This window comes from Asparagus officinalis, chromosome 2, assembly GCF_001876935.1.
Source record: "Asparagus officinalis chromosome 2, Aspof.V1, whole genome shotgun sequence".
Classification (NCBI taxonomy): domain Eukaryota; kingdom Viridiplantae; phylum Streptophyta; class Magnoliopsida; order Asparagales; family Asparagaceae; genus Asparagus; species Asparagus officinalis.
In genome coordinates this window covers 27,685,122-27,712,918 of record NC_033795.1, presented here as the reverse complement: position 1 = coordinate 27,712,918, position 27,797 = coordinate 27,685,122, and the positions used below count along the sequence as shown (strand labels likewise).

General features: G+C 42.2%; 4 protein-coding genes across 4 annotated transcripts in view; 3 read left to right on the top strand and 1 right to left on the bottom strand.

The window, feature by feature from the left end:
- LOC109830990 lies at positions 226-1,393 on the top strand. The gene is made up of 5 exons (XM_020398337.1): positions 226-403; positions 474-698; positions 772-942; positions 1,039-1,098; positions 1,167-1,393. Exons 1-5 carry the CDS (start codon positions 226-228, stop codon positions 1,391-1,393), a joined length of 861 nt encoding a protein of 286 aa, XP_020253926.1.
- On the top strand, positions 1,798-2,649 carry LOC109830989. Its single transcript, XM_020398336.1, has 2 exons — positions 1,798-1,900; positions 1,976-2,649. Exons 1-2 carry the CDS (start codon positions 1,798-1,800, stop codon positions 2,647-2,649), a joined length of 777 nt encoding a protein of 258 aa, XP_020253925.1.
- On the top strand, positions 14,139-15,030 carry LOC109829468. The gene is given in 4 exon segments (XM_020396579.1): positions 14,139-14,600; positions 14,780-14,946; positions 14,948-14,965; positions 14,967-15,030. Coding segments are annotated over 4 exon segments (423 nt in total). The 5' UTR covers positions 14,139-14,419; the 3' UTR covers positions 15,024-15,030.
- The window catches only part of LOC109829467 (probable WRKY transcription factor 75), a 9,670-nt gene continuing 6,515 nt past the window's right edge, over positions 24,643-27,797 (bottom strand). Inside the window, exon 2 of the mRNA XM_020396578.1 lies at positions 24,643-24,933. Coding sequence (XP_020252167.1) covers positions 24,756-24,933 — 178 coding nt within the window. The 3' untranslated portion in view covers positions 24,643-24,755. The remainder of the gene's footprint in view (positions 24,934-27,797) is intronic.

Sequence of the window (27,797 nt, the reverse complement as noted above, 5' to 3'; positions counted from 1 at the left end):
AATCCGAGCCGTGGTTTGAAGGTTGAGGGAGGGCTTATTGACGGCGTACGAGCATGGTTATGGACTATGGTGGGCTGCACTGGAGCCCACTTTGCTCTTCCTTCATATAGACGCCAGCCGTTGATTACTTTCCTCAGTTGCAAGTGGTTCCTTTCCGCCAATGAATCCATAGGTGTGAGGAGTCTTTCAGAGTTACAGTCTGAGCACTCGGTCCAGATCGCTATGATGGCTGCTCGTAAAGCTGAGCTTGCTAGGAGACAGGGAAAGAAGCCTGCCAAACCTTCTCTCTCGAACGGAAACAGGACGAAGGACGATGAAGAGCTCCCTCCTACTGACAACGAGGACGAGACTCCTGAGGAGGAGTATGTGGATATAGATACTGACCAAGAAGAATTTGATGCAGGTTTGTCATGCTCTTTAACCTTCTTTCTCCATTTCAATTGGTATCAACGAACTGACTCTTATCACCCCAGGTAGGACAGTCGATGAGCACGAGTTGCTCGCTTCTCGTTATGCGAGATCCAGGCTTAGTGACCAAGCTCCCACGCATGTTGAGACGCGTGGCAAGTCCATGCATGAACGACCCGTTGGTTCTATGAGGGCTGGTACTCCGAAGAAGAAGAAGACTGCTCATAAACCACACGTCGGCCAGCGTCCCTATGGAGTGGATTTAGGAGACATCGCCGATGGAGAGGAAGGTAACATTTCGTCGTTTTCATTGCTTTAAGATGTCTCACCTTCTGGGATTCGTAATCATGTTTTATGTTCCAGGGTACTATGACGAGGGCGAGCTTCCACCAGACCCCGTATTCCCTGATTCTGATAATATGGATAACTTCGTGCAGCAAATGTGCGACGCCATTCGGGATGGTTCCCTGGGTGTTGATATGAACATTGACACCGAGCAGGCTAATAGTGTCAAGCCCACCACTCTATGTCCAGGTATATCTAAATCCTATGATACCCTCATCGAGTAGCATTTGGCGGAGTTAGAGAAATCAGGATTCATTATTTTTTTGTGCCTCCACGTTCTTTCAGATTTCCTGAAGAACTCAAGCATGGATATTGGGGAACAAGGATCTTTTGTTCCTGCTGCAGGTACTTCTGAGCTTTTCCTTCTTTCCCTTCTTCTTGTATATATATCCAATACTTAAATTATTCTGCAGATGTCGTGATAGAAAAGCCAGTTGAGGATCAGACCTTTCATGATGTGGGTTTCGAGGAGCAGAGGTGTGCCTCTGCACCAGGTTTCTCGGGACCCGACGCTGGATTATTAGTTGATATGCTGGCTGAGCAGGCCACCAAAGGAACCGTGGGACCACCCTTGGAGGGTGATACATTCACAGGTATATGTCTGATTCTCTTCATTCTGCCTGGTCTTTTGTCTGACTAACAAAGGATTAATATTGCAGTACCGGTCGTTGGGACTAACCCAATATTGATTCCCGGCATATCTAGCTTACCTCGGAGTGACGGACTTGCAGGTACGCATACGATCTAGGGATATCGTGCTCCTTTCTATTTGTCTGACTTTTGACTAATAGATGGGTGTAATCATAGGACCAGCCACCAGGACTGATACCTTTATGACTTCTGGTATCCCTCTTGCATCTGAGGACGATGGACTTGCAGGTATGCATACGATCTTATCATCCCGATTTCCTTATTTGTCTAAATTTTCATTTTGACTAATAAAGACATGTAACTCTAGGACCAGCCGTTGTGCCTGATGCCACTATAGTTTCTGGGACTGATAGTTTACCTGAGAGCGGTGTCTCCCCGCCACAGCCGAGAGGTATGACCGATTTTCCTACAGGGGTTGATATACCCTCCATGACTACTCCTGCAGTTATTTCGGAACCTGACGGATCTCAGCCTGAGGGGACCTCCGTTGGTATTGGTATGCTCGGAATTTGCCTTTAAATTTTCTTATCGTATTCGATAATCTCTTAACTTCCCATACTGTTGTTTGTAGGATCTCGATCATCTCTATATGAGCACGTTCGCGCCCTCTTGGCCGATACCGATCCTGACAGAGACATCTTCCGTACCGACCTCGGCTTTTTTACCGCCTTTTTTAACGGCATGATCGAGAAACTGCTTCATCGAGGATATTATTTTGATCAGTTCAGGCGCTCCTTTTCTCGTCACATGATGATGTTTATAGAAGAAGGGTATCCAGGGTTAGCTGATTCTTTCATTGCCGATTTTGCTGCTCTGGAGTCGGAGATCCGAGAGTTGAAGGAATTGAAGGCTAATGGAGCTTCTTCCTTCGTGTCCTCTCAGATGGAGCATAGGCTGGCAGAGTGGCGCGACCTGAGATCTTCCATCGGCAGTGAGCTTCAGTCACATGAGCATTCAGTTGCGCAGCTGATGGCTACTGTGGCGAGGAAGGATACAGATAGGGCCGAGCTACTCCGCTCTTTGGATTCCGGCCGCGAGGAATTGGCTAGGTTGAAGGAGGCCTTGAAGCACGCCGAGGAGTCTATTACTATCATTGCAGAAGACCTGGCTGGAGTAGAGCATTCTCGTGGACAGGCCCTCGAGAAGCTAGGATCTGCACAGGAGAGATTGATGAAGCTGAAGAATGAAGCCGTGAAGATCTTGAGCAGTTCTGAAGAATCCGTCCGAGCTGGTCTGCAGGCATAACTCGAGCAGAGTTATATAGATAGGCTTTCTAGTTTAGAGTCTCATGTTCTTAGCCGCCAGCTGCCTTCGGGCTAACGAGCTTTTTATTGTATGCTTTGACTTGATCTATTAATAGAGACTCCGCATTTGATTCCTTTATGGTATTTCTTTATTTATTTTGAACTCAGCGATGATAAGATTTACAGGATTTTTGGCAAACCCCCAGCCATCAACGGGTTTGATATGTCTTTACCGATTACCGTTTGAATCGGACTAGCATGTGAATTATTAAAACCCGCCTCACATGTAACGTTGTGCTAAGAGAATTTTTCTTAGACTTGATGCTATGATTTTGAATACATAGGCTTAACCATTTCTTATAGGGAAAAGGTACCCCGCGTCGCGTATTAGACGACGACTTATCCCTTCTTAGGCTTCGGGATAAAATTCCCCAGGCTTAGACCCTGGTGTCTTTTTCAATCGGCGAAAGACTAAACCGGCAATGTATATTAGACATAGACTTTGGGATTTTGGGCAAACCCCCAGCCTTCAACGGGTTTGATGTGCCTTTACCGATTACCGTTTGAATCGGGCTAGCATACGGATTGTCTAAATCCGTTCCGCATGTAACGTTGTGCTAAGAGAGTGAATTCTCTAAGACTTTGTGCTATGACGCCGAATACATAGGCTTCGCCTTTGTTACGGGAACAGGCTACCCGGCAACACGTGTTAGGTGTTGACTCATCCCTACTTAGGCTTCAGGATAAAATTCCCCAGGTTTAGACCCTGGCGTCTTTTTCAATCGGTGAAAGACTAAACCGGCAACGCGTGTTAGGCGTAGACTTATCTCTATTTAGGAGTTGAGATAAAATTCCCCGGGTAAGGTTCGAACGACCCTAACTTTTATAGGATTGGTCATTTGAATCAAAAGAATCCCTCATTCATTGAGGAGAAAGCCCAATTTCGACCCTAACTTTTATAGGTTTGGTGGAAAAAGGAACAAAGGCAGATTTTCGTTTATCGAAAAGGGATAACTCGGTCTTAGTCCTAACTATTTGTAGGCTTGACTAAGTGGGATCGGGAACAATCCTAACTTTTATAGGTTTGATTGTTCAAATTGAAAGTGGACCTCTCGTTCATGGAAGGAATCGAGAGAGGAATTTGGCTTTGGTCCTAACTTTTATAGGTTTGACCTGAAAGCAAAGAAAGTGGAATACAGGTAGCAAAGAAAATGCCAACTCGTATTATCACTCAAAGGAAGACTTTAACGCTAGGTGATTAGGACCTCACATGTTGAGTCTGAGAAATGCCAATGACTGGCAGATGAAAATGTTGGTGGATCCACCGTCAATTGGTTTGATCAGCAGATGGTTTGGTGAGGAAAGATTAACCTATCAGAGGATTGGATCTCATCTCACAAAAATAACTCATAAGAGTTAGAGAATTTTGATAATAAGAAGAAACGTTCCAACGTTCTGAATTCAAACAAGAATTTCTTATTCATCGCTTCTACAATGATTGGGTTATCCCTAAGAATTCCTCATATGATGTTCTTTTGGGAACTTCCCGATGCATTGGTCATCCCGAAGATACTAAGGATAGTATTTTTTTAGGAATTTGTCGTTTATCGGCATCATAAGTCGGTCACCGTCCTTGGTGACTAGGCGATATGCGCCACTCGAGTAGACTGTCTCTACTACGAATGGTCCCTCCCATTTGGGTTCAAATTTACCCTTCTTCTTGGAGTTAAGGATCATAGGCCGCCTTTCAGCTAGAACCAAATCCCCTTCTTTGAAACTCCGTTGTCGAACCTTTTTGTCGAAAGCTCGGGAGATTCTGGCTTGGTAGAATTCGATATGTTGTTGAGCTTCTAAACGCTTCTCATCTAGCCTTTTAAGTTCTTCAAGGCGCTTCTGATGTTGCTCTTCGGTCGTCATTTGAGTCGCGAGGGCAATTCGAAGCGACGGGATTTGAATCTCCAATGGAAGAACAGCTTCACATCCGTATACCAGTGAATACGGGGTTGCTCCCGTTGGTGTACGCACCGTGGTCCGATAGGCCCATAGAGCTGGGAACACCATACCTGTAGATGATATGGTGCTTGATGAATGCAATGACGTTACTTGTTTTAACTTCTCTGAGTGGAACTGCTTCAGCCCATTTGGAGAAGTAATCGGTAATTGCCAGGATGAATCGGTCACCTTTGACTGATGGGGGATTTATAGGGCCAACAATGTCCATTCCCCAAGTCTCGAACGGCCATGACGTAATCGAAGGATGCAGATGCTCCGGAGGTTGGTGCATATAATTCGCATGTATTTGACATGCATCACACTTTCGGGCATACGCGATTGCATCACTCATCATGGAAGGCCAAAAATACCCCATTCTTCTGATGCGGTCATAAAGTTTGGGACCAGGTTGGTGTGCACCACACTCTCCTTCATGTGCTTCTCTAAGGACTTCCTCAGCTTCTTTAGTCGATAAGCAGCGTGCCAGCAATCCATCGTACCCCCTGCGGTATAGCGTTCGATTCTCCGTATTATAGTAGAATCTTGGTGCCCTTCGTCGGATTGACTCTCTTTCCTTTACGTCTTCCGGTAGTATTCCGTGCAGGACGTAATCGATGATGGGGAAACGCCAATCTCAGGGTTCAAACTCAATTTGGGTTGAGTGTGTTTCCTTAATCTCTTCTTCTTCGTCCTCTTCATCATAGATCGGCACTAGGAGTTGGTGGGTCCTTACCGTAACGAACTTTTCTGTTTCAGGAGGCTGCGCCAGTGATACGGCTAATGCTGCTAACGCGTCTGCGTAGGTATTCTGTAGTCGTGGAATATGTTCGATAAAGAATCCTTCGAATGATTCTGCCATTTCCACTGCCATCTTATGGTATGGTATTAAATCTTGGCTTCGGACCACGTACTCTCCCTGAACTTGTTTAACTATCAGTTGAGAATCGCCGAAGGCTTCGAGGTACTCAACCCCCAGTTCTTTGGCGAAACTGAGTCCTATGAGTAATGCATTATATTCGGCTACATTATTTGAGCATGGTTCGGTCAACGAGTAAGCTCGAGGCATCACGTGCTTTGCTGGGGAAACTAAGACAACTCCAACTCCAGAAGAAATCTTAGAACTTCTAGGAGCACTTGCTACATTAGTTGCTCATGAAGCGCCGTCGAAGTACAAACGCCATACTTGCTGGTGCGAAGTTGTGTTGACTTCGTGGGTTTCATCGGGTAGGTCGTCATATATCTCGGCGGTGTCCGTAGTTGGATTAGCTGCTAGGAGATCACAGATGGCCTGCCCTTTTACTGACTTCTGTTATTTAAAATGTAAGTCATATTAGGACAAGAGTAAGGCCCATTTTGCTAACCGCCAGTTCATGAAAGCTGGTTGAGTCATGAATACTCGGACTGAGTTAACTTTAGAGATGACATAAATGGTCTGTCCAACCAGATAATACCGCATCTTCTGAATAGCGAACACCAAGGCGAGGCATTCTCTCTCAATCATAGGATATCGAGATTCGGCGCCTACCATGGTTCGGCTCAAATAATATACTGCCTGCTCATGACCGTTATCGTCATCTTATGCAAGTAATGCACTTAATGAGTGGCTCGTCGCCTTGACATAAATCAAGAACGGTTTGCCCGATTTCGGTGCAACGAGTACAGGAGGTTTCGAGAGATATTCTTTAATACTCTCGAATGCCTTTTGACAAGCGTCATCCCATACAAAAGATACGCCCTTCTTTGCGAGCTTGGAGAATGGCTGGCATTTTCCTGAGAGGTTCGAAATGAACCGACGGATGTAAGCCAATCGTCCTTGCAATCCCCTGAGCTCCCTGAGGTTCCTCGGAGGTTGTAATTCATTGATCGCCTTTACCTTATCAGGATCGATGTGGATACCTTTGGTGGTGACGACGAATCCCAGGAACTTGCCACTCGACATTCCGAGGAAAGACTTGGTAGGATTCATCTTCAATTGATGGGCTCGCATCAAGTCGAACATGGTCTTCAAGTCCTTAATGTGATCTTTTTTATCACGACTTTTCACGACCAAATCATCTATGTAGCATTCGACAGTCTTTCGGAGATGCTCCTGAAAGATCTTTGACATGGCTCGTTGATATGTAGCACCTGCATTCTTTAGGCCGAAGGGCATCACCGTGTAGCAGAAGACACCGAGAGGCGTTCTGAATGCGGTATGCTTTTCATCGTCTGGATGCATCTTTATTTGGTTATAACCAGAGAAACCATCCATGAAAGACATCCTTTCGAACCCGCACGTATTGTCGATGATGACATCCGTGATAGGAAGGGGAAAATCGTCTTTTGGGCATGCAGCGTTGAGGTCTCGAAAGTCGATGCAAATCCTGACCTTCCCGTTCTTCTTAAGAACTGGGACAATATTGGCAAGCCACTCTGGATGTTTCTCTTCCCTAACGAAGCCCGAGTCAACAAGCTTTTTAACCTCAGCTTCGATCGCCTCCATCATTTGCGGACGAAACCGTCTTTGTTGTTGTTTGACTGGTTTGGCATCCATCTTGATATTGAGACGATGTACTGCTACGTTCGGGTCGAGCCCTGGCATGTCTTCATAATTCCAGGCGAACACGTCGATGTACTCTCTGATAAGAGAGATTAACTCTTCTTTCTCCTCGGGTAGGAGACTGTCGCTAATGAATATCGGTTTAGGATTTTCCTCAGTTCCCATATTCACCTGGAGTACTTGATCTTCGGTAGGAGGCTCTCTTTGTTCGAACCTATCACCGTACTGCATGTTTAGATGATGAACCCAAGGGTCCTCCCAAGTCGGCATCTGATCGTCTTCTTCTATCGTAGCAGGGTCGACTGTAGCCATATTCGACATTTGCTTTTTGAACATTTCACCAAGACTAGTGTCGGAATCCTAAGCCGAAGAGTCAGAAGAATACCCGTTTCTAGCTCTGTTAGCAATTTGATCGATGACCTGCCAACAGCACTCGTCGTCGGATGATGAGACGTAACCTAGACCTCTTTTGTGGCGATAATAATCATCGGGTTTTCCTTTTGGTACATAGGCCATTCGAGGTGGAACTCGCGGACCTCGACCAAAGCAAAGACCCTCTCCGAGTGTGAAGTCATACCCATACTTCTCCATTAGATCGCGCGCTTTTGCGTCATACCTAAACAGGTGAGGAGCAGGTTTATCATCATCGCCTTCCTCTTATAAGAAGTGATCGGGTATCGGAGCTTCTTTTCCTTTGCCGTAGACGACTTCTTTTCCACCCCCTGTTCCCACGGGGATGACAAGCGTCGCTCCGCATGGATCTTGTACCTGCTTTTTTATCATGCAAAAGGATTGAAGTGGCATATACAATTCAAGGTTATCATACAATTCTTTAGTGACATTATCAAGACACATCGAGTACTCTAAATCATCATTTATTGATAGTTCTTCGGCAAGTTGCCAATTACAACTACTTTCCGATGATTCATCATCGTCAAGATTGATTACAATGGGTACAATATCATTAAGTAAAAAACCACCATCATAATCAAACCCAGCTTCGGTATCAGCTTCATCCCCGCTGTCCGTTCCTTGGGCCGATGGTTCAGTATCGGATTCGGCGCCGTATAGAAGGGAATCAGTGAAATAGTTCTCTAATCCCTTAAACGGTTGCTTATCCGCGACCACCGTCTTGACTTCATTATTTGTGTCCACATATTTGAGGCATTGATGAAGAGTTGACGGGACTATAAGATTGCCGTGGATCCAAGGTCGACCCAACAGTAAATTATAGGATGTTTCCGCGTCAATTACGTAGCAAGTAACTTCCGACTTTAAATCTCCGATCTGGCACTTTATCCGAATCTTTCCTAAGGGTCTAGACCCACTGGTGTTGAATCCGTAGATCGTAGTGCCCGTGGATGCTAGCTTACTTGTTGGTATTCCAAGATTATGCATCAGTCGGAATGGCATGATACTGACAGCGGAACCTGGATCGACTTGGATCCGGTTAACAACGCTGGAACCAATGTGGCCGGTGAAGTACAGAGGCCGGTCGTGCTTTGAATTCTTCGTCTGCATGTCTTCTTTGGTGAAGGAAATGCAGGGAAAATGGTGTGCCGCGAGATTATAGTGTTGAACTGATGGCTCCGGTTCTCCAGAAGACGGCTTAATTCGAGTCAAGAAAACCTCAGAGTCGCTCAAGGCTTCCTGCAATGCTTTCCTTGTGTCTTTTGAAAGACGCAACAATTCGTACAGGGTTATCCTTGCTGGTATATTAGCTAACTGCGCCATGATGTCAAAATGGGGTGGAGAGCTTGCCTTCCCCGGTTTGTCTTTCCCAATCGGATGATTGAATCGAGATTTCTCCTTTTGCTGGACTCTCTCCGTAGCTACAGGTGTTGGGGGAGTTGTGACAATCCCCAGTTCTGCCAACGTCTTTGAGGGAACGGTTTTGTTTGCTCCCAGTTACTCAGAAGCATCCGGATATTTGTAGTGATATTTATTCCCGCTCCGTGTTACAAAGGCCTCCTGTTCGTCTTCAGAAAGCGGGAAGGCTGGAATTTTCTTGTCGTCTTCTCCTGGAATGGCAAAAGTTCCATAACAAGACTTACCTTTTCCTTTTGACCTTTTCTTGGCAGAGGCTCCAGACCATTGTTCATCTCCAATCAAATCTGGATGAACCCAAAGAATTTCACCATTCGGGGTTGTGTGCGGTACAAGTCCTTTCTGGCGCTGTTTGTGAGGATCATCGTTCACGGTCCTCACTACTGCATTTACTACCGGGTCATGCTGAAACCAGTTCAAGGGAACAGAACCGAAACTAATCGATACTGCATTTGCACCCACCTTCTTCTCCTTAGGTTGCTTCATAGTAATGACCCCGACGTCGATCAGAGCTTGGATCTTATCTTTAAGGGCATAGCACGCCTTGGTAGGATGGTGCACTGCTCTGTGAAATGCGCAGTATTTTGGATCACTGACCCTCTTAGCATCTTCCTGATCCTGGACCGGAGGCAATTTGATCTTGTTATTCTCAATGAGGTACTTGAAGATACCGGGGACTTCATCCTCTTTGAACGAATAGACCTTTGGGAACTTCGGCTCCGAGGCTTTTGTCTTCTGGGGCTGCTGTTGCCATCTTGATTGTTGAGGTGCCTTTTGTTGCTGTTGTTGCGGTTGTGCTTACACCTCGAATGTTTGATTCGCGTCCACAGTATTCGCATGTGCTTTTCCCTTACCCTTAGGGACAAAGTTCTGTTGCGGAGCGTTATTTGCTATTTGGCCCCTTTCCGCCTTCTTCCTTTTGAGGAATCGTTCGGCTCGCTCTCCTCGCACCTTCAGATCCTTCCAGGTCTTTGGCGGTGCCATTCCCATAGCTTCCAGGATGTCCAATGAAAGATTATTATGACAGGTCTCGAGGATGAAATCTTCGCTGACCGGATCCCTGCAATTCATTGCTTTATTTCGGAATCTCTTCACGAAGTTTTCGACTGTCTCACCATTCTTCTGCTTCTCATCAAATAGAATGCCGATTGAGACCTCGGTGTCGTCGTCGAAGAAGTTCGTTAGAAACATGTCCTCCATGTCGTCCCAACTGCTGATACTCCCCGGCTTGAGGCGACGATACCAATCGAAGGCCGCTCCGCGAAGAGTGCCAACGAATGACCGCACCATTAAGGGTTCATTCCCGGAGATTATTCCTAAGTGAGACTTAAAATATATTAAGTGTTGGGTAGGGGAACCCTTTCCATCAAACGGCGTAAAGTTGATTAAATTAAACTTTGCCGGATATGGAATTGATTCCCACTCCCTTGGGTATGGACATGGTATGCCAGACCTCTTCACTTCTTGAGCATTTATCAACGCGTTGATTTTGCTCTCCAAGTCCTTCATTTTCTTGTCTTCACTCGTATCTGTCTTCGAGTGGCTTCGGGGAGAGGTAACGTGGTCTTCCTTCGCATTATCATCCGAGGGACCGCCTCCGTTATTGTTGTTGACAGGAGGAATAGTTATGTTGACATTATCTTCTTCCCGTTCATTCTCCTCTTGATTCGGACTATTACGACGACTGGGTTCTCCTTGATGAGTTGTCAGTGCCGCGATTTGCTGGTCATGCATCTCTCTCATCTGCTGCATGGCCATCTCCATCTCGAATTTGAAACTTTCCTTCTGCTTAGTCAGGGCATCTTCAAGCATCTTGGTTATTTGTTCGGCGTTGATCATAAGCGAGTCGTAGGGTTGCCCCGCACTAGATGCCGTGTCATCGGATGCTATAGCTGAGCAGGAATCTGAACCAGCATCTGACACCTCCTCTTCCAAAGGAAGTCCCTTTTGCATCCTTTGGTAATTCTTTCGCCTATTGATCCCTGACCGCAATCGAGTCATGCGCTGGATACTTCGGCAAGCTGATCTGAGTTAGAGTGTCGCGTCGATTTCCCTCTGCCGGTCATATTAGCAGACACCTCTAGGAGTTCGTCTTCTTGGCAGACATGCTTCTTCCTATAGAAACGCCTTGGTTTGGTCTCGGACGTTCTGGTGGAAATTCTCTCGAACACCGAAACTCTCCTTAGGGCTTTAGTACAGCAGCATTCTGATAGTACCGCCTTGATTATGTTGGCACACGGACAGTGAGATTCCGTGTCTCTGGTGTTTCTCTTCCGAGACTTATCCATACCCCCAGCTCTATAGTACAACTCATCAGTTTGATAACTGGAGCAACCCATAGAGTGTTGGCATGACTTCCCAGGTATAACACAATCATCATCAGACGAATGTGTTTCCCTCTGGGGATATGACGCTTTATTAGCGTTTTCAAAAGTCGCTCGTTCAAGTCTACGCTTTTGCGAGCGTGAAAACTTAACGGGCTCTTGAACTTCGACCCGTAATCCAATGCGGTCGGTAACAGGGGCTTTCCCTTTGTTATCTTTCTTGGGGGGATTAGCACGACCCCCAGTCTGGTTTGTTGTTTGGGGACCTTTCAAAGGTCCCAATCGCTCCTTGACAGGTGCTTTATCTCGGTTTTCCGGTAAAGGACCGAGACGACCTTTCAAAGGAACATTGGATCTAGAAAGACCCACGTTCTTACCTGGCTCCGCCGGAGGGGCAAGGGAAACGGGATCTGGATTTGATGAAGGTTGGACGGCAATTCCGTCCACTTTTGTCTTAGGCGCCGGTTTCGCCTTTGGCACCCACACCTGCTTGTGTTTTGACGGCTTCTTGACCGTCTCTTCTTTCTGCATCTCTTCCGCTTTCTGCAGAAGGACTCGGGCATGCGCAAGCAATGCGCGACGTTTCTTGATTCGCTCTTCGAGGGTTGAGCGAGTCCTCTTGACACGAACCCATTCATTCGTTTCTGTCTTGGAGGAGGAGTGGGTCGTGCGCCGTTGTTGCTCTTGGCGCTGTCTGGACTTGAGATCCTCATTGTAGCGGATCACGTCCATCGATTCTGCGACCTTGGCCAGTTGTCGCGCAAGGCGCTGACGCCGTCTCTGGCGCGCCCTCTTTGACAAGGTTGGAACACCTTCAGCAGTTGACTTCGCGGCGGAAGGGAGATCTGGATCCTGTTTGGAGAGGCGGATCTGGAGGAGGAGGAAGAGAGGTACTCTTCAAACTTCTGTTGATCGAACTCGTATTCGATCTCTTCGTTCACCCGGATCTTGAAGGCCGGTTGCGTCACGACGGCCTCGGCAGCGAGGCCGTTGGCTCCCACTGTGGTCGCCAGTTTGTTTTCGTCGAAAGTTACCTTCATCATTGATTTCATTAAACTTCAAACGTTACAAATGAATTCAAACAACAAAGAAATAAAAATTACAACTTTCTTGAAAATAAACACAAGATCCGTTCGTCGTCTCTTGCTTGCGTGGGTCTTTAGCCTGTGACGGGGGCGTCGATATCCGTGGACTACCTGGCAATCAGATCTGATCCAGAGCTTCGTCGATCCGCGAGGAGATCTAGAAACTTGAAGCGCCTATCTCGATAAAAGCGAGATATTTACTCTTCTTAGTATTACCACAACGGGATAATACTAAGGATCATGTACGGGTGATGTAGATCTGACGAAGAAACTCTCTTGCGTTGAAGTGCTCGATCACTCTTCACTCCGGCAGGGCTTCGCCAATTCTCCAAAAATTCCAGATCCGAAAAAATAAGGCCTAAGGCTTGTATTTATAGGCATGAGGGGTTGCGGAGCGGTTAAAACCACTTAAAGGGCCCGAATCCGCGCTGAGACACCCTATGGGTGTCTTGGCTTGGCCGAGACACCCTTGGGGCGTCTTGACTTGGCCGAGACACCGTAGGTGCCTCAGTTCAGCTTTAAGACGTTTTTTCAATGCTCGTTTGACTGTTTTCGCTGTAACTTCTTTGTCTGAACTCGGATCTGAGTGATTCCAAATGCGTTGGAAGTCTGACGAAGAATTCTATCAGTTCCAATGGTTAGATTATCTGTAGAATGAACGAGACACGAAGGGCGTTATTCCTTTTGTAAACATCGCGGGGTTCTCGATTAGCCTGTGTCTTCGTTATTCCGAAATTCTGTCAGCTCACGTAGTTCATCGGTTCACTTCAAGCGTTCACCGACATCAGTCGAACTCCTGTGAACCAAATAGTGGAGACCTATAGGTAATTTTCAATGCCTACAACCGTAAGTAATTTGGCGAAACGAAAAACGCAAATCGAACCCGAAGGATGGGTTTGGATGGCTCCGTCTCGTCGAGATAGTCGATTTTCATATATAATTCGTCCAATTCCGACGTACGATTTGAAAGTTACGGCCGTTTCTTCGAAACTAGTTATTTTCTTCGACCAGGCCCGCATTTGGGCTTGCGACTGTCCCACTTTGACATAAACGTGTCTGCTGTGTGTTCTACATCAATACCTGATACTTCCTATCAGGAGAAATTACCAGATTAACATATTTTATTGGATGTAAATTACCAAGTTGGTAGTATTTTCCCTCTAGCAACAACAAAATATTAAAAGTTAGTCGGAGCAAAGTGCCCTTGAAGGCTAAAATATTAAAAGTAGCTTGATGAGACAAATGGGTGTGAGATTTAGTCATTGATGATTTTTTAACCAGCAGCTTATCACATGACCAAACACGTGAGGCCGATGTGGCTGTCCTAAAGCTAACGTGAGTGTCTTAAACGTCGACACGGCGGAGATAGAGTGGGCGGGTAAATTAACTATCCAAAACCAAACCCTCCCAAAAAATTACCTTTTCCCGCCCTTTCTCTTCATTAAGAAGTAATATCAATCGAAAACCTCCAATTCGCCCCCCCACGAAGGAGGAAAAGACCCAATTTCGAAGAACTGAACCTGCCAATTTCAATTAGAGAACCTACCCGACATCAATAGAGAACCCCCCTAATTTTCGATGGAGAATCCTAATTTGAACTCTGGAGAGGATAGTAAGAAGAAGAGCTAATTTCAAAAAAAAAGATCAATTTAATTGTTACCTCCCACTTAAAAATATCAACATGATAGTTTAGGGCTTCCTTTCATAAATTTAAGTCTCCTCTCTGACTTTCGACGATTCTATCGTGCGCTCACAGGCATCGCTCGACCCCCTTCGTCCCACATGCAAACTAAAAACAAAAATCATTTTTAACATCTAAAATTAAAAATCCTACCGAATCTCCTAAAAAACTCAAGGAGAAAATTAACATTATTAAACCCAGCCAGCACACCCTCCCAAATATAATCAAATGCTGCTGAGACGGTAGGACGCCCTCCTCGCCTATTCTAACCTCAGAACATACATGGGTTCTCACCGGCGCATCTCTCCTCTGGCGGTGGCCGCATGCTTACCGCCCTGCTACCTCCGGCCGCGTCAGCACCGGCCGCTCCTCTCCCGCCTTACACAAACCACACCGTCGGTGGGACCGCCGGATGGTTCTTCGACGTCAAGAAGAACTCCTCGTCCGCCGACTACTCCAAGTGGGCCCGGTCCCAGTCCTCCTTCTACCTCGGCGACTTCCTCAGTGAGCCCCAAACCCACCCACCCCCTTAACTTTTCCACTAATTGCATTCTATCCCCAGTAGGGTTTGTGCAGATACATTCCTAGATCTGTACGTTTGCTATTTATTATCCCTGCATTTTCGCAGGTTGTATTTTTTACATTTTACAGAAATTAGCATTCCGATTTCCCCCCTTTTGCAGTTTTCAAGACGAACTCAAACATGTCGGTGGTGCAAACCACCAACAAGACCACTTACAATCGCTGCGACGCCAGCGAGGACGACGGGGCCCTAATCTACACGATCCCCGGCGTCGACAACGAAAAGTTCGGCGTCTCCGCCTCGAGCCGCCCTCTCACGCGCCGTGGCGGCCAACTACTTCCTCTCGCGACCCCGACGACGGGATCCAGTGCGTCAAGGGCATGAAGGTTCGAGATCGAAGTTGAGTAAGTGGGAGGGCTCCGCCGGCGGGGCTCAGCCAGCCTCCGCCGCCGCCTGCGAGGCCGACCGTTCAGGTTCCGCCACCCCGGCCGGACGCGTGTCGACGTCAAAGGCGGTGGGCCGCAGGGGGAGGCTTTTTACACGGGAGCGGGGGAGAGGAGGTCTGGTGGGGCCGGTGGGTGGGAGGTCTGGGTGCTCGGGATTTTGGGTGCTGTATTTTTGGTCGGTGTGTAAAATTTTGATAGCGTGCGAGCCTGTGAGGCATTAGCTGGATGTCAGGAAAAACAGATTTATATATTTATGTAAGCGCGTTTTTTTTTCTTTTGCCTTCCAATTATTTGAGTGTGAAAATTAGCGTGAAAATTTATTGAGAAAAATGTGTCCATGCCTCAAAAGTGGCAACTTCGTGTGACTAGCCCCCTGTATTTTGCCCCATGTGAAATAGCCCCAAATACGCATAGTATATGCGACAAGGCCCCGAATTGATTTTTTTTCAGAAAAAGTCAGAGGAAGTTACGATCTTGCCCTCTGATGGGACTGAGCTGGGTTAATATGCCCCTCATCTTTACAAGTACTCTCCCTCTCTTTCTCTCTCTTCCACCTAGCACCGTCATCAAAAACTCTTCATCTTCCTAATTTCTGTACGGATTTCAACGTTTCTAGGGTTTTCGCAGGAAAAATGTCGTCTACGGAAGAATCCAGTAACGACTACGAGGTCGGGCACCGAGCCGAATTGGAAGGAAAATGTACTTCATCTGCGGGTGGCAGCGCGGAGGAAGCTACGGAAGCTACGAAAACCCTAATCGAAATGCAAAAGGAGGCATTACAATGGCGAGACCAGAAAAGGAGGACGGCAATGGCTGGTCATACCAACGAACCCCCCTCAAAAAAACAGTAAGTGTTATGTTATACCGCGAAGAGACAATGCAGATTAACCCAATATTGTTAGTTCTAGGCTTTGTCCAATGTTAGTTCTAGTTTGAGACTAACGTTAGTTCTAGTTTAAGTCCAATGTTAGTTCTAGTTTGAGTCCAATGTTAGTTCTTAATATTACGTGTTAGCTCTATTTTGTTCCCGTTAGTGTTAGGTCTAATATTGTTAGTTCTAGGCTTTATCCAATGTTAGTTCTAGTTTGAGTCCAATGTTAGTTCTAGTTTGAGTCCAATGTTAGTTCTAGTTTGAGTCCATTGTTAGTTCTATAACACTACGTGTTAGCTCTATTTTGTTCCCGTTATATGTCTTATTGAACGTACAAATTCGAAAATTTTTTGCAGGAAAAAAATTGCTCTAACAGGCTCAGCAGAAACACTAAGGTTAACGGCCAATATCGGGGCTTATTGGGGATTTATGAAGCGCATTGCCCCGAAGATCCGTCAGTGGCATAGGGATGCATACTGCGGTTCTATATTTCAACACTACATTTTATTTGGGGCTCGTACGCCTGATCGGCCCACCCTTGAGCTGCTGCTAAGCTTTTTCGACAGAGATAATAACACCTTTTATATACCTGATTCAAAAAGTGGGGGTATGAAAAATGTTAGTTTTGATTTGCAATGGGTCCATAACCATACTTATTTCCCAATTTATGGGGAGGACATAAGGAACAATAGGGACTCAAGAAGCAGAATATGGCTGGAATACTTCGCTAAGCTTTTCATTTCTGAAGAGGGTAAGAAGTTAAAAAAAGCAGAAACCAGCCAACGTAAACATCTTGAAGGGCTACTTGAACGGCTAGTTGAATCTACAAAAAAACAGAAACCACGTTAGATCTAATTTATACCAAGTTAGTTCTATTTTATACAACGTTAGATCTAATTTATACAAAGTTAGTTCTAATTTAAACAAAGTTTGTTCTCATTTTATACCAAGTTAGTTCTAATTTATACCAAGTTAGTTTTGTTCTGTAGAGTGTTAGTTCTAATCTGCACAGTGTTAGTTCTATTTTGTAGAGTGTTAGTTCTAATCTGCATAGTGTTAGTTCTATTCTGTAGAGTGTTAGTTCTAATTTGCACAGTGTTAGTTCTACTCTGTAGCGTGTTAGTTCTAATCTTCACAGTGTTAGTTCTATTCTGTAACCTGTTCCGATCCAAGTCAGTTCTGCTTTATTACATGTTAGTACTATCTGATACCAAGTTAGTTCTATTCTTTGGCTTGTTACTCCTAGCCCCTCGAGCGCATCGAATAACTGAGATGTTAGTTTTATTCTTTGTGCGTGTTAGGCCTAATATGATAGTTGTTTTGTTACTTACAACTTTTTATCTAGTGTAAGCTGATGTTAGTTCCCGATTAACAAGAATAAACATTCAATCGAAAAAAAACAAAATATTTGTTGCATACTGAGACGAAAACACTTCAACATATCAAACACTTAGTCAGCTATAGATTCATTACATGTTTTACGGTTATGACCTTCCATATGACATCGAGAACATTTTACTGGCCGCGTGTAAACAGTTCTGTTGTTGATACGCCTGGTTTTATTTCTCCCTTTCCTTTTTGTTGTAAGTGGAGGTAGGATCTGTATCTCATCCCTTGGCACGATGCGCTTCTCAAAGTCAGGGATTGGGTAGAGGATTGCCTCGTAGCTTTTTTTAAAGGCTTCAACCGTCATAAACCAGTCACAGAACTGGTAGACATCCCTTTTCATAAACATAATGGATGCGCATGCATGTTTGCAAGGGACACGGGTTACATCCCACCCACGGCAAGTGCATGTTTTATTGTCTAGATCCACTTGACAAGATCTATGGGATTGTACCTCAAATAATCCTGTGTGGGACTGACAAACCTCCAATGGACGACCATTTTCCATGTTCTCTTTAAGAGCAAGTTCAGCTTTGGGGCAAAGAAATTGATTCCAGCTTTCAGCCATGGTTCGTCGCTCATTCATACGAACCATAATTTGTTTACGTATGTGCTCTACCAGTTGAAGTATCCGTAGTAGCCTAGCCTCATGTATCCATTTGTTGAATGACTCTGCAACATTTGATGTAACGTGACCATATCTGAAACATAATAGGGAATTCGTCAAGCGGCTTATAATAGTCATGTAATGAAATAGCTTATAACTTACCTAACTCCAGGGAAAAACGCATTGGCCCAGTTTTCTGGAGCGTAGTTCATCACAATATTGTAAGCTCTTTTGTCAACCAGTCTAATGTCGTCCATGTAATCGTTCCATTCTGCTCTAGTATATTTGTAACAGACAGATTGCAATAAATTACCCAAGATCTGAGTATCTTTTGATTTGAATCCCAAATCCTTCAACTTTGTCCTGAAGTTCTCAACTAGATGCAACACACATCGAGAGTGTATAGAATCTGGAAAAAATTCTCTAACTGCTTCTCTGATCCCCTTATCCGCATCTGAAATTATCACTAGCTTGTGTGGAGGGTTGTATGGATCTGGCCTTTCATAGAGAATAGACCACAAACCTACAAAGAGTTGTGGTTACCATACACGAATTAGAGTTAGCAATGAATGAGCTAGAATTATCATAACCTGCAACAGAACTAACATGGCTAGGGATAGAACTAACCTTGTAAGAACCACTTCCAGTTAACATTATTTTCCTGATCGCATATACAATACGCCAATGGAAATATCCCCTGATTTCCATCATATGCTACGACGCTTAGGAGTATGCCTTTGAATCGATCTTTAAGAAAGGTACCATCTAAAAATAAGAGTGGTCTACAGCCGTATAAAAAACCATTTATGCAAGCGGCGTAGCATATGAATAACCTTGTAAACCTCCCCTCATGTTGTTCAACATGAATATAGCTACCTGGGTTTGTCTTCTTGACCTCTTCTACATGCCTAGAAAATTGAAGATTAAGCGTTAGTACCAACATTGAAAAATTAGTATAATCAACATAAAGGAAATTAGTTTGTCTTTTGTTAAATATCAACTTCTATTTACCATCGTAATTGATCGTAGGACTCACGGGCATCACCATATAATTTCTCTTGTGCTCTTTCTTTACCCCACCAAATCTTACTATAATCGACCCTAATCCCATACGAGGTTAGAAACTCCTTTTGAATGTTAATAGGCTGTATATCCGGTCGAACCTTTAACGTGGGTTGTAATTGGGTAGCAATGAATCGCCTTGAGGCTCTAGATTGACCAGCATTATTGCCATGCTGCCCACAACTGTGATTGTCCACAAACCTTTTGATTTCAAGTCTATTATCATTTTTCGGTGGAGAGGCAAATAACATCCACGGACAATTTTTTGCTGCCTTAAACCGACAAAACACTCGAATACGCTTCGGTTCATTCTTCCCAAACTCGTATTCGAATTTTTTTGCCATGGAGTAGTATAGCAAGGCCAATCTTAACTCCTTCGCACTTTCAAATCATTGTCCCTCACCGGTTAAAGCTGTGTGCCACCAAGCATGAATCCTCTCTGATCTGCTAATCATGTCATCAATCGTCATGACATCATCTCCGGAAGGATTGTCATTGGGATTCTTATCTGGAACACTTGTGGTCCACAACGCCGACGGGCCACAGTCTACACTTTTTGAGTTCAAACTGCACAAATAGTAGAAGTATCGACAGATAATAGCAAAAGCTAAAAAGCAAAAACGACAATTGCTTGCTGTTAGAACTAATTAGAATTAGAAAGAACTAACAATATAACCATTAGAGCTAACAGTGCATTGATTAGAACTGACATAATAGCTATTAGAACAAACAATATAGCCATTAAAGGTTAGTTCTAATTTAACAAAGTTATTTCTATTTTATAACAAGCTATTTCAAAATTATAACATGTTAGTTCTATTCTGTAGAGTGTTAGTTCTAATCTGCACAGTGTTAGTTCTATTCTGTAGAGTGTTAGTTCTAATCTGCACAGTGTTAGTTCTAATCTGCACAGTGTTAGTTCTAATCTGCACAGTGTTAGTTCTAATCTGCACAGTGTTAGTTCTATTCTGTAGAGTGTTAGTTCTAATCTGCACAGTGTTAGTTCTATTCTGTAGAGTGTTAGTTCTAATCTGCACAGTGTTAGTTCTATTCTGTAGAGTGTTAGTTCTAATCTGCACAGTGTTAGTTCTATTCTGTAGAGTGTTAGTTCTAATCTGCACAGTGTTAGTTCTATTCTGTAGAGTGTTAGTTCTAATCTGCACAGTGTTAGTTCTATTCTGTAGCGTGTTAGTTCTAATAATATGCACAGTGTTAGTTCTAATCTGTAGTGTGTTAGTGTCAGTTCTAACTGATGGCTTGTTAGTTCTATTTTATACCTACATTGTCTAATTTATACCACGTTATATCTAATTTATAACAATTAGGACTAACAATATGGGAACTATAGTGGAACTAGCAATAACTCTAGTAGAACTAACAAAATAGCGATTAGAACTGACAAATAAAACATTAGAACTCTAGTATGGAGCATAACAAAGAACTGCTTAATGACAAATAAAATATTAGAACTGAAGTCCAGTTAAACCTAGTATAGAACTAACAAGAAGACGATTAGAACTTAAGTTAATTGATTTTACAGTTAACCTACATGTCTTGTCTGACTTGCTCGTTTTCCTGTTTATTCGAAGAATCATCTCATTCTTTAAAAGCTTGCACGTGAACCTCTTTCAGTCCAAGATTGTGGCAATGCTCCACCATAGACGTCAGATCACCATCGTTCTCAATGAGAAATTTTAAGCTTCCAACTGTTTGATCTTCGTATGCCAAAATTAATGACTCGTATGGAAGATCTAACCTCTCTGCCGCATCAAACTTGAGATCCAAGATAGTGGTTGAAGAATTAATCTTCAAGAATACCACTTTATACTGCGAAGAGACAATGCAGATGATGTCTTTTTCAGCCATTTTGAAGGGATAGTAAGAGTAATGGAGAGAGTTATGGAGAGAATTTTGGTCTGAGGAGGAGGAGTAATGGAGAACTAACTAGTTATTGCTCATGATGGAGTAAAAAAAGGAGAGAATTTCCCTCCATTTTCCCCATCATATCGCATTAATGAGAAGTGACTTCTGTTGTTCGGGACCAGGACTCGTCTGGGGAAGAAAGAGAAGGACAATTTTGATTTTTTTGCAAAATACGATCTGCTTTTAGTATAAAGCTGACGTGGAGGGGGCTTAAAACATTAAAGCTCATTTTTGGGGGCTATTCCACATGGGGCAAAGGACAAGGGGGCTAGTCACACGAAGTTCCCACTTTTGGGGCATGGACACATTTTCCCCAAATTTATTTGCCGTCAGCCTTTTACAAATATGTACAAGTGATAAATTATGTAAAAAGAATAGAAATGTTAGGGGCACACCCCAAGTCACACCTCCAACCACACCTCCCCCTCTCATTCGCTACAGTACTCCGGGCCCCACATGAGTTTTTAAAATTTAAAAACTCATGTGGGGCCTGGAGTACTGTAGCGAATGAGAGGCGGATGTGTGGTTGGAGGTGTGGTTTGGGATGTGCCCCTAACACCACTCTAAAAAGAACTAGGGAAAATTCCTTTTACAGATGCGAGCACTAGAATTCATCTACTAACTCTGTTTGGATTGAAGGTAAATGAAAGAAATGAAAAGAAAATGAAAGTGTAAAAAGGGTTTTGTGGTTTGATTAGGAAGAAAGATAAAAAGAAAAGGGAAAATGAAAATCCAGAGGAAAAAACCCCGTTATAATTTTCATCGACTGGAACCAGTGAAAATGAAGGAGAAAAACTTTACCCAGTGAAAATGAAGGAGAAAAACTTCCGACCGCTGCAGAAGGATGCTCTTTCGCCTACCCGAGCACCCAAAGTCATTGCCTTGTCCCATTTTGATTACATGTGGGCTCAAGGATAAATTTAGATTAAAGCTTGGTTTCTATTTCACAAGGCCCCAAGTCCAATAATTTGATTTCCTAAAAACCAAGAAATGGAAATGAAAATGTGGAAATCTCAAAAAGTACAATTTCATCCATTTCCATCCCTAAAATTCACCCACAACATCTAATAAAATATTATTTTCATCCAACAACTCATCCATAACATTTAATAAAATATTATTTTCATCCAACAACTCATCCACCACATCTAATAAAATATTATTTTCATCCACAACATCACTTAACTCATCTCATCTCATAATTTCAAATCACTCACATCATCCAATAAGATGGTGACAACTCATCTCATCTCATTAACATTTTATTTTCACTCATTTCCACCCAAAAAGTTAGGAAAACGATTTCCTTAAGGGGCTGTTTGGTTGTTGTTGGTAAACTTGTGTATTTATGACACAACTTGAAAAGTTGTTGTCCACCTCATTAATTTCACTTGTATACTTTTGTTTGTTTGTTTTTGATTCCATTGGAATCATAAATTGCTTGTTTGGTTTGCAAATGTAACTTTAATTGTTTGTTTGGAAAGTGTAAAAAATGGTCCCTACTCAAATGATCATATTGGTTGGAATTATTTTTTATTATTTTTTTCTGACTTCATTGTTAGTTTTCTCCTAAAGTCATGTCTTTTTTTTATGAAATCACTTTACAAGCCACATCAGCATATGAAATCACTTTACACTATTTTCACAACTACAAACAAACAATTGAAAGTGATGAAAGTTGACATTGGGACCCACTTTTTTACACTTTCCATACTTTTACATGGTAAAAACATACAACCAAACAGCCCCTAAGTGTGGATCACATCATCCAATAGTATAATGACAACTCATCTCATCTAATCTATTTTCTTATTTTTAAGAATGAACCAAACAAAAGAAACCAATCTATTACAAGAAATAGGTTTCTTATAATTCATATCCTTATTTTTTCGCCAACCAAACAACATCAAAACAAGTTTTCTTAAAAAATCACTCACATCATTCTATAATAAGGTGACAACTAACATCATCTCATCTCTATTTCTTTGATTTCCTTCTTTTTTAAGCCAACCAAATATTCCAAAAAACAATTTTTCTTAGAAATAGTTTTCCATTTCTTTGATTTCCCTCTTTTTTTTAGGCAAACAAACAGCCCGTAAAAGAATAATAAAAAATTGAACGACCTGAAAAGTTTAGGCGCAGGGAAATATTTTAATTTCACAAACCCTCTTGAACTTTGGTAGTTTTGTAGTTAAACCCCCAAGCTTATTTAATTCCAAAAAACCTAGAATTTTGAAGAAAAGAAAAGAAAAGAAGAGTAGAAATATTTAAACATATGAAAATATATTTCACTTTCCTTCTAATTTTCTAGCTAACCAAACAACAAAAGAAATTTTATTTTTCTTTCTTTTTATTTTCCCCACTTTTCTCTATTTCCCCCCTCTTTCGTTTCTTTTTCTTTCCTCATACCAAACATAGAGAAATGTTACGTGTCCGAGACACCTTGGACGAGAGGCGGGGTCAGAGCATCTCCAACAGCTTCCCCATTTCTCACTTTTGGAGAATTTAGTTACGTTTTTGGCCCAACAGATTCCCCATCTCATTCCCCAAAATAGGGATGGAGGAGAAAAAATGGGGAAGCTTCCCCAAATCTGCAGCATTCTCCAAATTTTTGGAGGAAAAAATTGATTCTTCAAAATGGGGAAGCTGTTGGAGTTAAAATTGATTCTTCAAAATGGGGAAGCTGTTGGAGTTGGTGTAAAAATTAGTTGGAGAATATGACTTTTGTTTCCTCATTTTGGAGAAAATTTTGAAGAAGCTGTTGGAGATGCTCTCAGAAACTTTATCTTTCGGGGGGATGCACAAGTATTTTCTTATTTATTTCACTAAAAAGATACTAATTTCAAATCTACATTCTTCTATCCAAAGATATGAACAAAAAAATTGATAAGGTAATTTTATAGTAAGTTGAGGGCGGGGACTAAAATTTGAAGAAATCCTTTCTTTCCTTTTTGTTTGGAAGCCAGGCCTTCAATTATTAGTCGGGACGCGTTTAATTGGTATGCTTCAGGAGCTCAAGTATACATACACATAGAGGCCTGTAGTTTTATACATGTTGGGCCTGCAATTGGTAAGCTCAAAAAGCCTTATGGGCCTGAATAATTCCGAGATTTTCTGCAGGAACGAGTCTAGTCCTCATTTGATGTGAGGGAACTAATGCCAAAGATGATTAGATCAGGATTTCTCTTTCCACAGGTGATAATAGGTTTTGTTTCCATCCTTCAAGCTTTACATCAGTTTTTTTAGGAAGGAATTTGAAACTTGACTGATACGGAGTATCCTAGATTAGGAGCAAAAGACTCAGGTGTACTAGAATTGAATAAAAAGAAGAGTAGAATGTTTTAAATTCCGAAACTCAAAAGTCATGGTGGTCATGGTTGAGCGTCTTTTTTTTGGGACCAGAGACCTGGTCTCACGCAGCAATAACATTTTTTTTCTTCCCCCCCTTAAATCCCTATTAAATACGTGGTCGGTGGGATTTAACTGGGTTGCTCCGGTACCATCTTAAAGTCCCTCTAACCATTACACCACAAGTTTATTTTTATATTCTAATAGAAGGAATTTGTACGGGTATAAAAAGTTAATTACATAGGTAGATTTATTTGCCATAGTTGGTTAGTTTAAGCTACAATCCATTTGTTTGCCATAATTGGCCGGTTTAAGCTACACAAGTCATAATTGTCAAACAAACAAAGAAAACAAATCCAAAAGTGTTTATTTTTTCGCATGAAATTTAAACAGGCGGCAGAGCTATAACATTAGCTTATTATGTTTGAGGAGTAATACTACTTATGTAAATGAACTTCTTTACAAAATTATTTTAACTTCCATTATCATGAATTTAAACACCAGAGTATATCTGCATCTGGTTCAAGATACGTTCGAAGTTGTCATTGGATTTCTCTATGGGATGGGTGTGCATTCCTTCATAAGTGGTTACTACAACCCCTTCATCCTTTGATAGCCGTTGAACTTGCTTCTTCACATTGCACCCCTGATGTGTGCAGCGGTAATAGCTCCTGAAACCGGATAAAATGGAGCTTAGCGGAAATGAAAAAAAAAATGCATATGTTGCAATAATTGTTTTTTAAGTCTTGAACTCTATAAGGCCATAATTTCTCTGTAATTAAGATCCTTTTCTATCTGTTAAAAAAAAAGTATCGAGTGGATTATTGCGTAACTTATGAGTTAAATTTTAAAGTGAGCAAATTTATTTAGTCATTAATAGATAACCAAACAGATATCCATGTATCAAAGTGAATTCCAACAATACTTAGATATTTTATGAACATTCTATTTCGTGTAATATTCTTTGTTTGTTTTCTTTATGTTGTTTAAAACATGAACTGGATAAATCCTACGTCATTACATTTCCTTAAATAATCCAAATCCTGGAGCACGCATTTCTCAAACTTGTGATTACCTACACCGAAAATTTAATTATGATTATTTTTCTGTAGAGCTAACAATCATGATGCAGCTGTCCTAAATAACATTCTCAGAATTTTTGCCAACATCTCTAGTCTCAATGTCAACTATTCAAACTCTAATCTTTTCTACCTTGATAAATTTCCCCACAAAGGTTCTCTGCTTGCAAAATGTTTTAACTGCCTAGTTGGAGCTCTCCCGGCCCCTTCATCTATCTTGGTCTTCCGCTTAAGAGAGGCTCTCTCAAGCACAGAAGAGAATGACAACCTTTACTTGACTCCTCCTCTAAACTGGCTCTGTGGAAAAATAGATCCTTATCCATTGGAGGTAGGCTCACTCTTATAAATTCAGTTCTTTCATCCATCCCCTTATATTATATGTCTTTCTTCAAACTTCCTTGTTAGGTCATCAAAGCCATCGATCAAATCAGGAGAAATTTTGTTTGGGGATGTAACCCTCAATACCGCAGAGGCAAAAACCTGGTCAAGTGGGAAAAATATTTGTAAGGACAAACGTGCAGGTGGATTAAGGATTATTGACATGCACAATTTTAATCAAGCTCTCATCTCTAAGTGAATTTAGAAAACTTTAGATAGGGAGAGTCTTATCAGTAAAGTGATCTTCTCTATCTACTCTTCAAATGATTCTAATCCTATATCCAACCCCCTTAAGAGGCATGCTTCCAGGTTCATCCATGATTTATATTCTATTCATCCATCCTTTTTTAACTTTGTTAGATGGGTTATCGGTTCTGGCAAGACTTGTAAATTTTGGACTGATAAATGGTCTGGAGACAACTCTCCATGTAATATTTTTCCTAAGGCTTTTAGACTGGCTTTCTTTCCCGCTATTCTGTTTCCTCCCAGAGTGTTCTGCATCAAAATCTCTGGAGATGGAATCCTATTCTTAGAAGAGGTATCACAGAAGAAGATAGAAGGGACAAAACTAACCTTCTTCAGCATATTGTTCAAATCATGACCTCTCCAAACAAGCACGACTCTGTTTAGTGGACTGTAAACTCATCAAACAGCTCCACTGCGAAATCCTTTTACTCACTTCTTAATGGAGGCACTGTCTCCCCTCTTCATAACTTTATCTGGTATCCCCTTGTGATATTAAAAGTAAAAATTTTCCTTTGGATTCTGAGCAAGAAGAAACTCCAAACCAAAGATAACTTGATCAATAAGGGTTGGAGAGGTGATCCTTCTTATCCTTTATGCAACCAGGAGAGGGAAACCCACGATCATCTATTCTTTCATGCTCATTCTCTACTGAGGTATGGTCCATCCTCTTCCCATCATCTAATCTCAGCAATTGGCCATAGGAGATATCTGGAATGATTTCAGATAAAGATTTATTCCTGGATAACCCTAATCAAAGGAAATTATGGAGGGTATTATTACCATGTCTCTGTTAGTGTATTTGGAGCAGTCGAAACAATCTCACATTTAACAATTCTCCTGTTACTCCTCTGTCTATAGCCTCAAATGCTGCTCGTTTCATATTATTCTGGACTGGTGCTTCAAATAGCAGAAAATTTCAGCGTCTTCATAAGGCTGCTGTCGAATTGGGTATGCAGTACACAGCTAAAGCTAATGGAAGTGAGGCTCTCGGGGAAAATTTTGCTCAATGAGATTAGCTTCTGGCTATTTCCTCCTCTTCTAGCTTCAGTCTCTTAGTTCCAAGACTTTGTAGGCATATTTATAGTTGTTTTGTACTTTTCTAAAAACTTTGCGAGATACACTACTTTTTTGATTATAATGTAGTAGTAGGTTTGCTTGGAGATGGCTGCTTTATGATGGTTTCTATTGGCAGCCTCCTTTTGTAGCTTTTATCATTTTTTGTGATCAATGGTAGGTTAGAAAGCTCGACAGCGGTTATTTGGAGGGTGACAACTAGCGTCCGCTCCCCTCCGATAACATCTTCTTCGATTCCTATCCTCGCATTTTTGTTGCTTAGTCAGTTATTTATTTGTAAATTCTAGACTCTTTTTCTATATCAATATATATTTGAACTGGGTATCTCACCCTGTTTTTCTTCTTCTTCTTCTTCAAAAAAAAAATTAATTATGATTGTGAAGTGCATATAATACATATATTAGTATTGAGTGTTAAAATATAAAATTATAATCCTCAACTCTCATCAAAGTTTTGATATAATAGTTAGAGTGACTTTATGATGACAATTAAGAAGTCAAGATTCAAATCTCATTGGTTATGAATTTAAAGCGAATTTTTAAAAAATTTACACTGCTATGTGATTTCAGATTTTAGCCCATAAAAAAGGACGCTCAACTTGCAGGGACATGTTAGAGTATAAAAATGTAATCCTCAACTTTTGCCACAACTTCGAAATTTTGGTTTGGGTTTGGTTTGGTATATAAAGTTCTAGGTATATGCACCTCAAAGTACATGAAGTTAGAGCAACTAGTAGATATTATATACATTTCATTGAA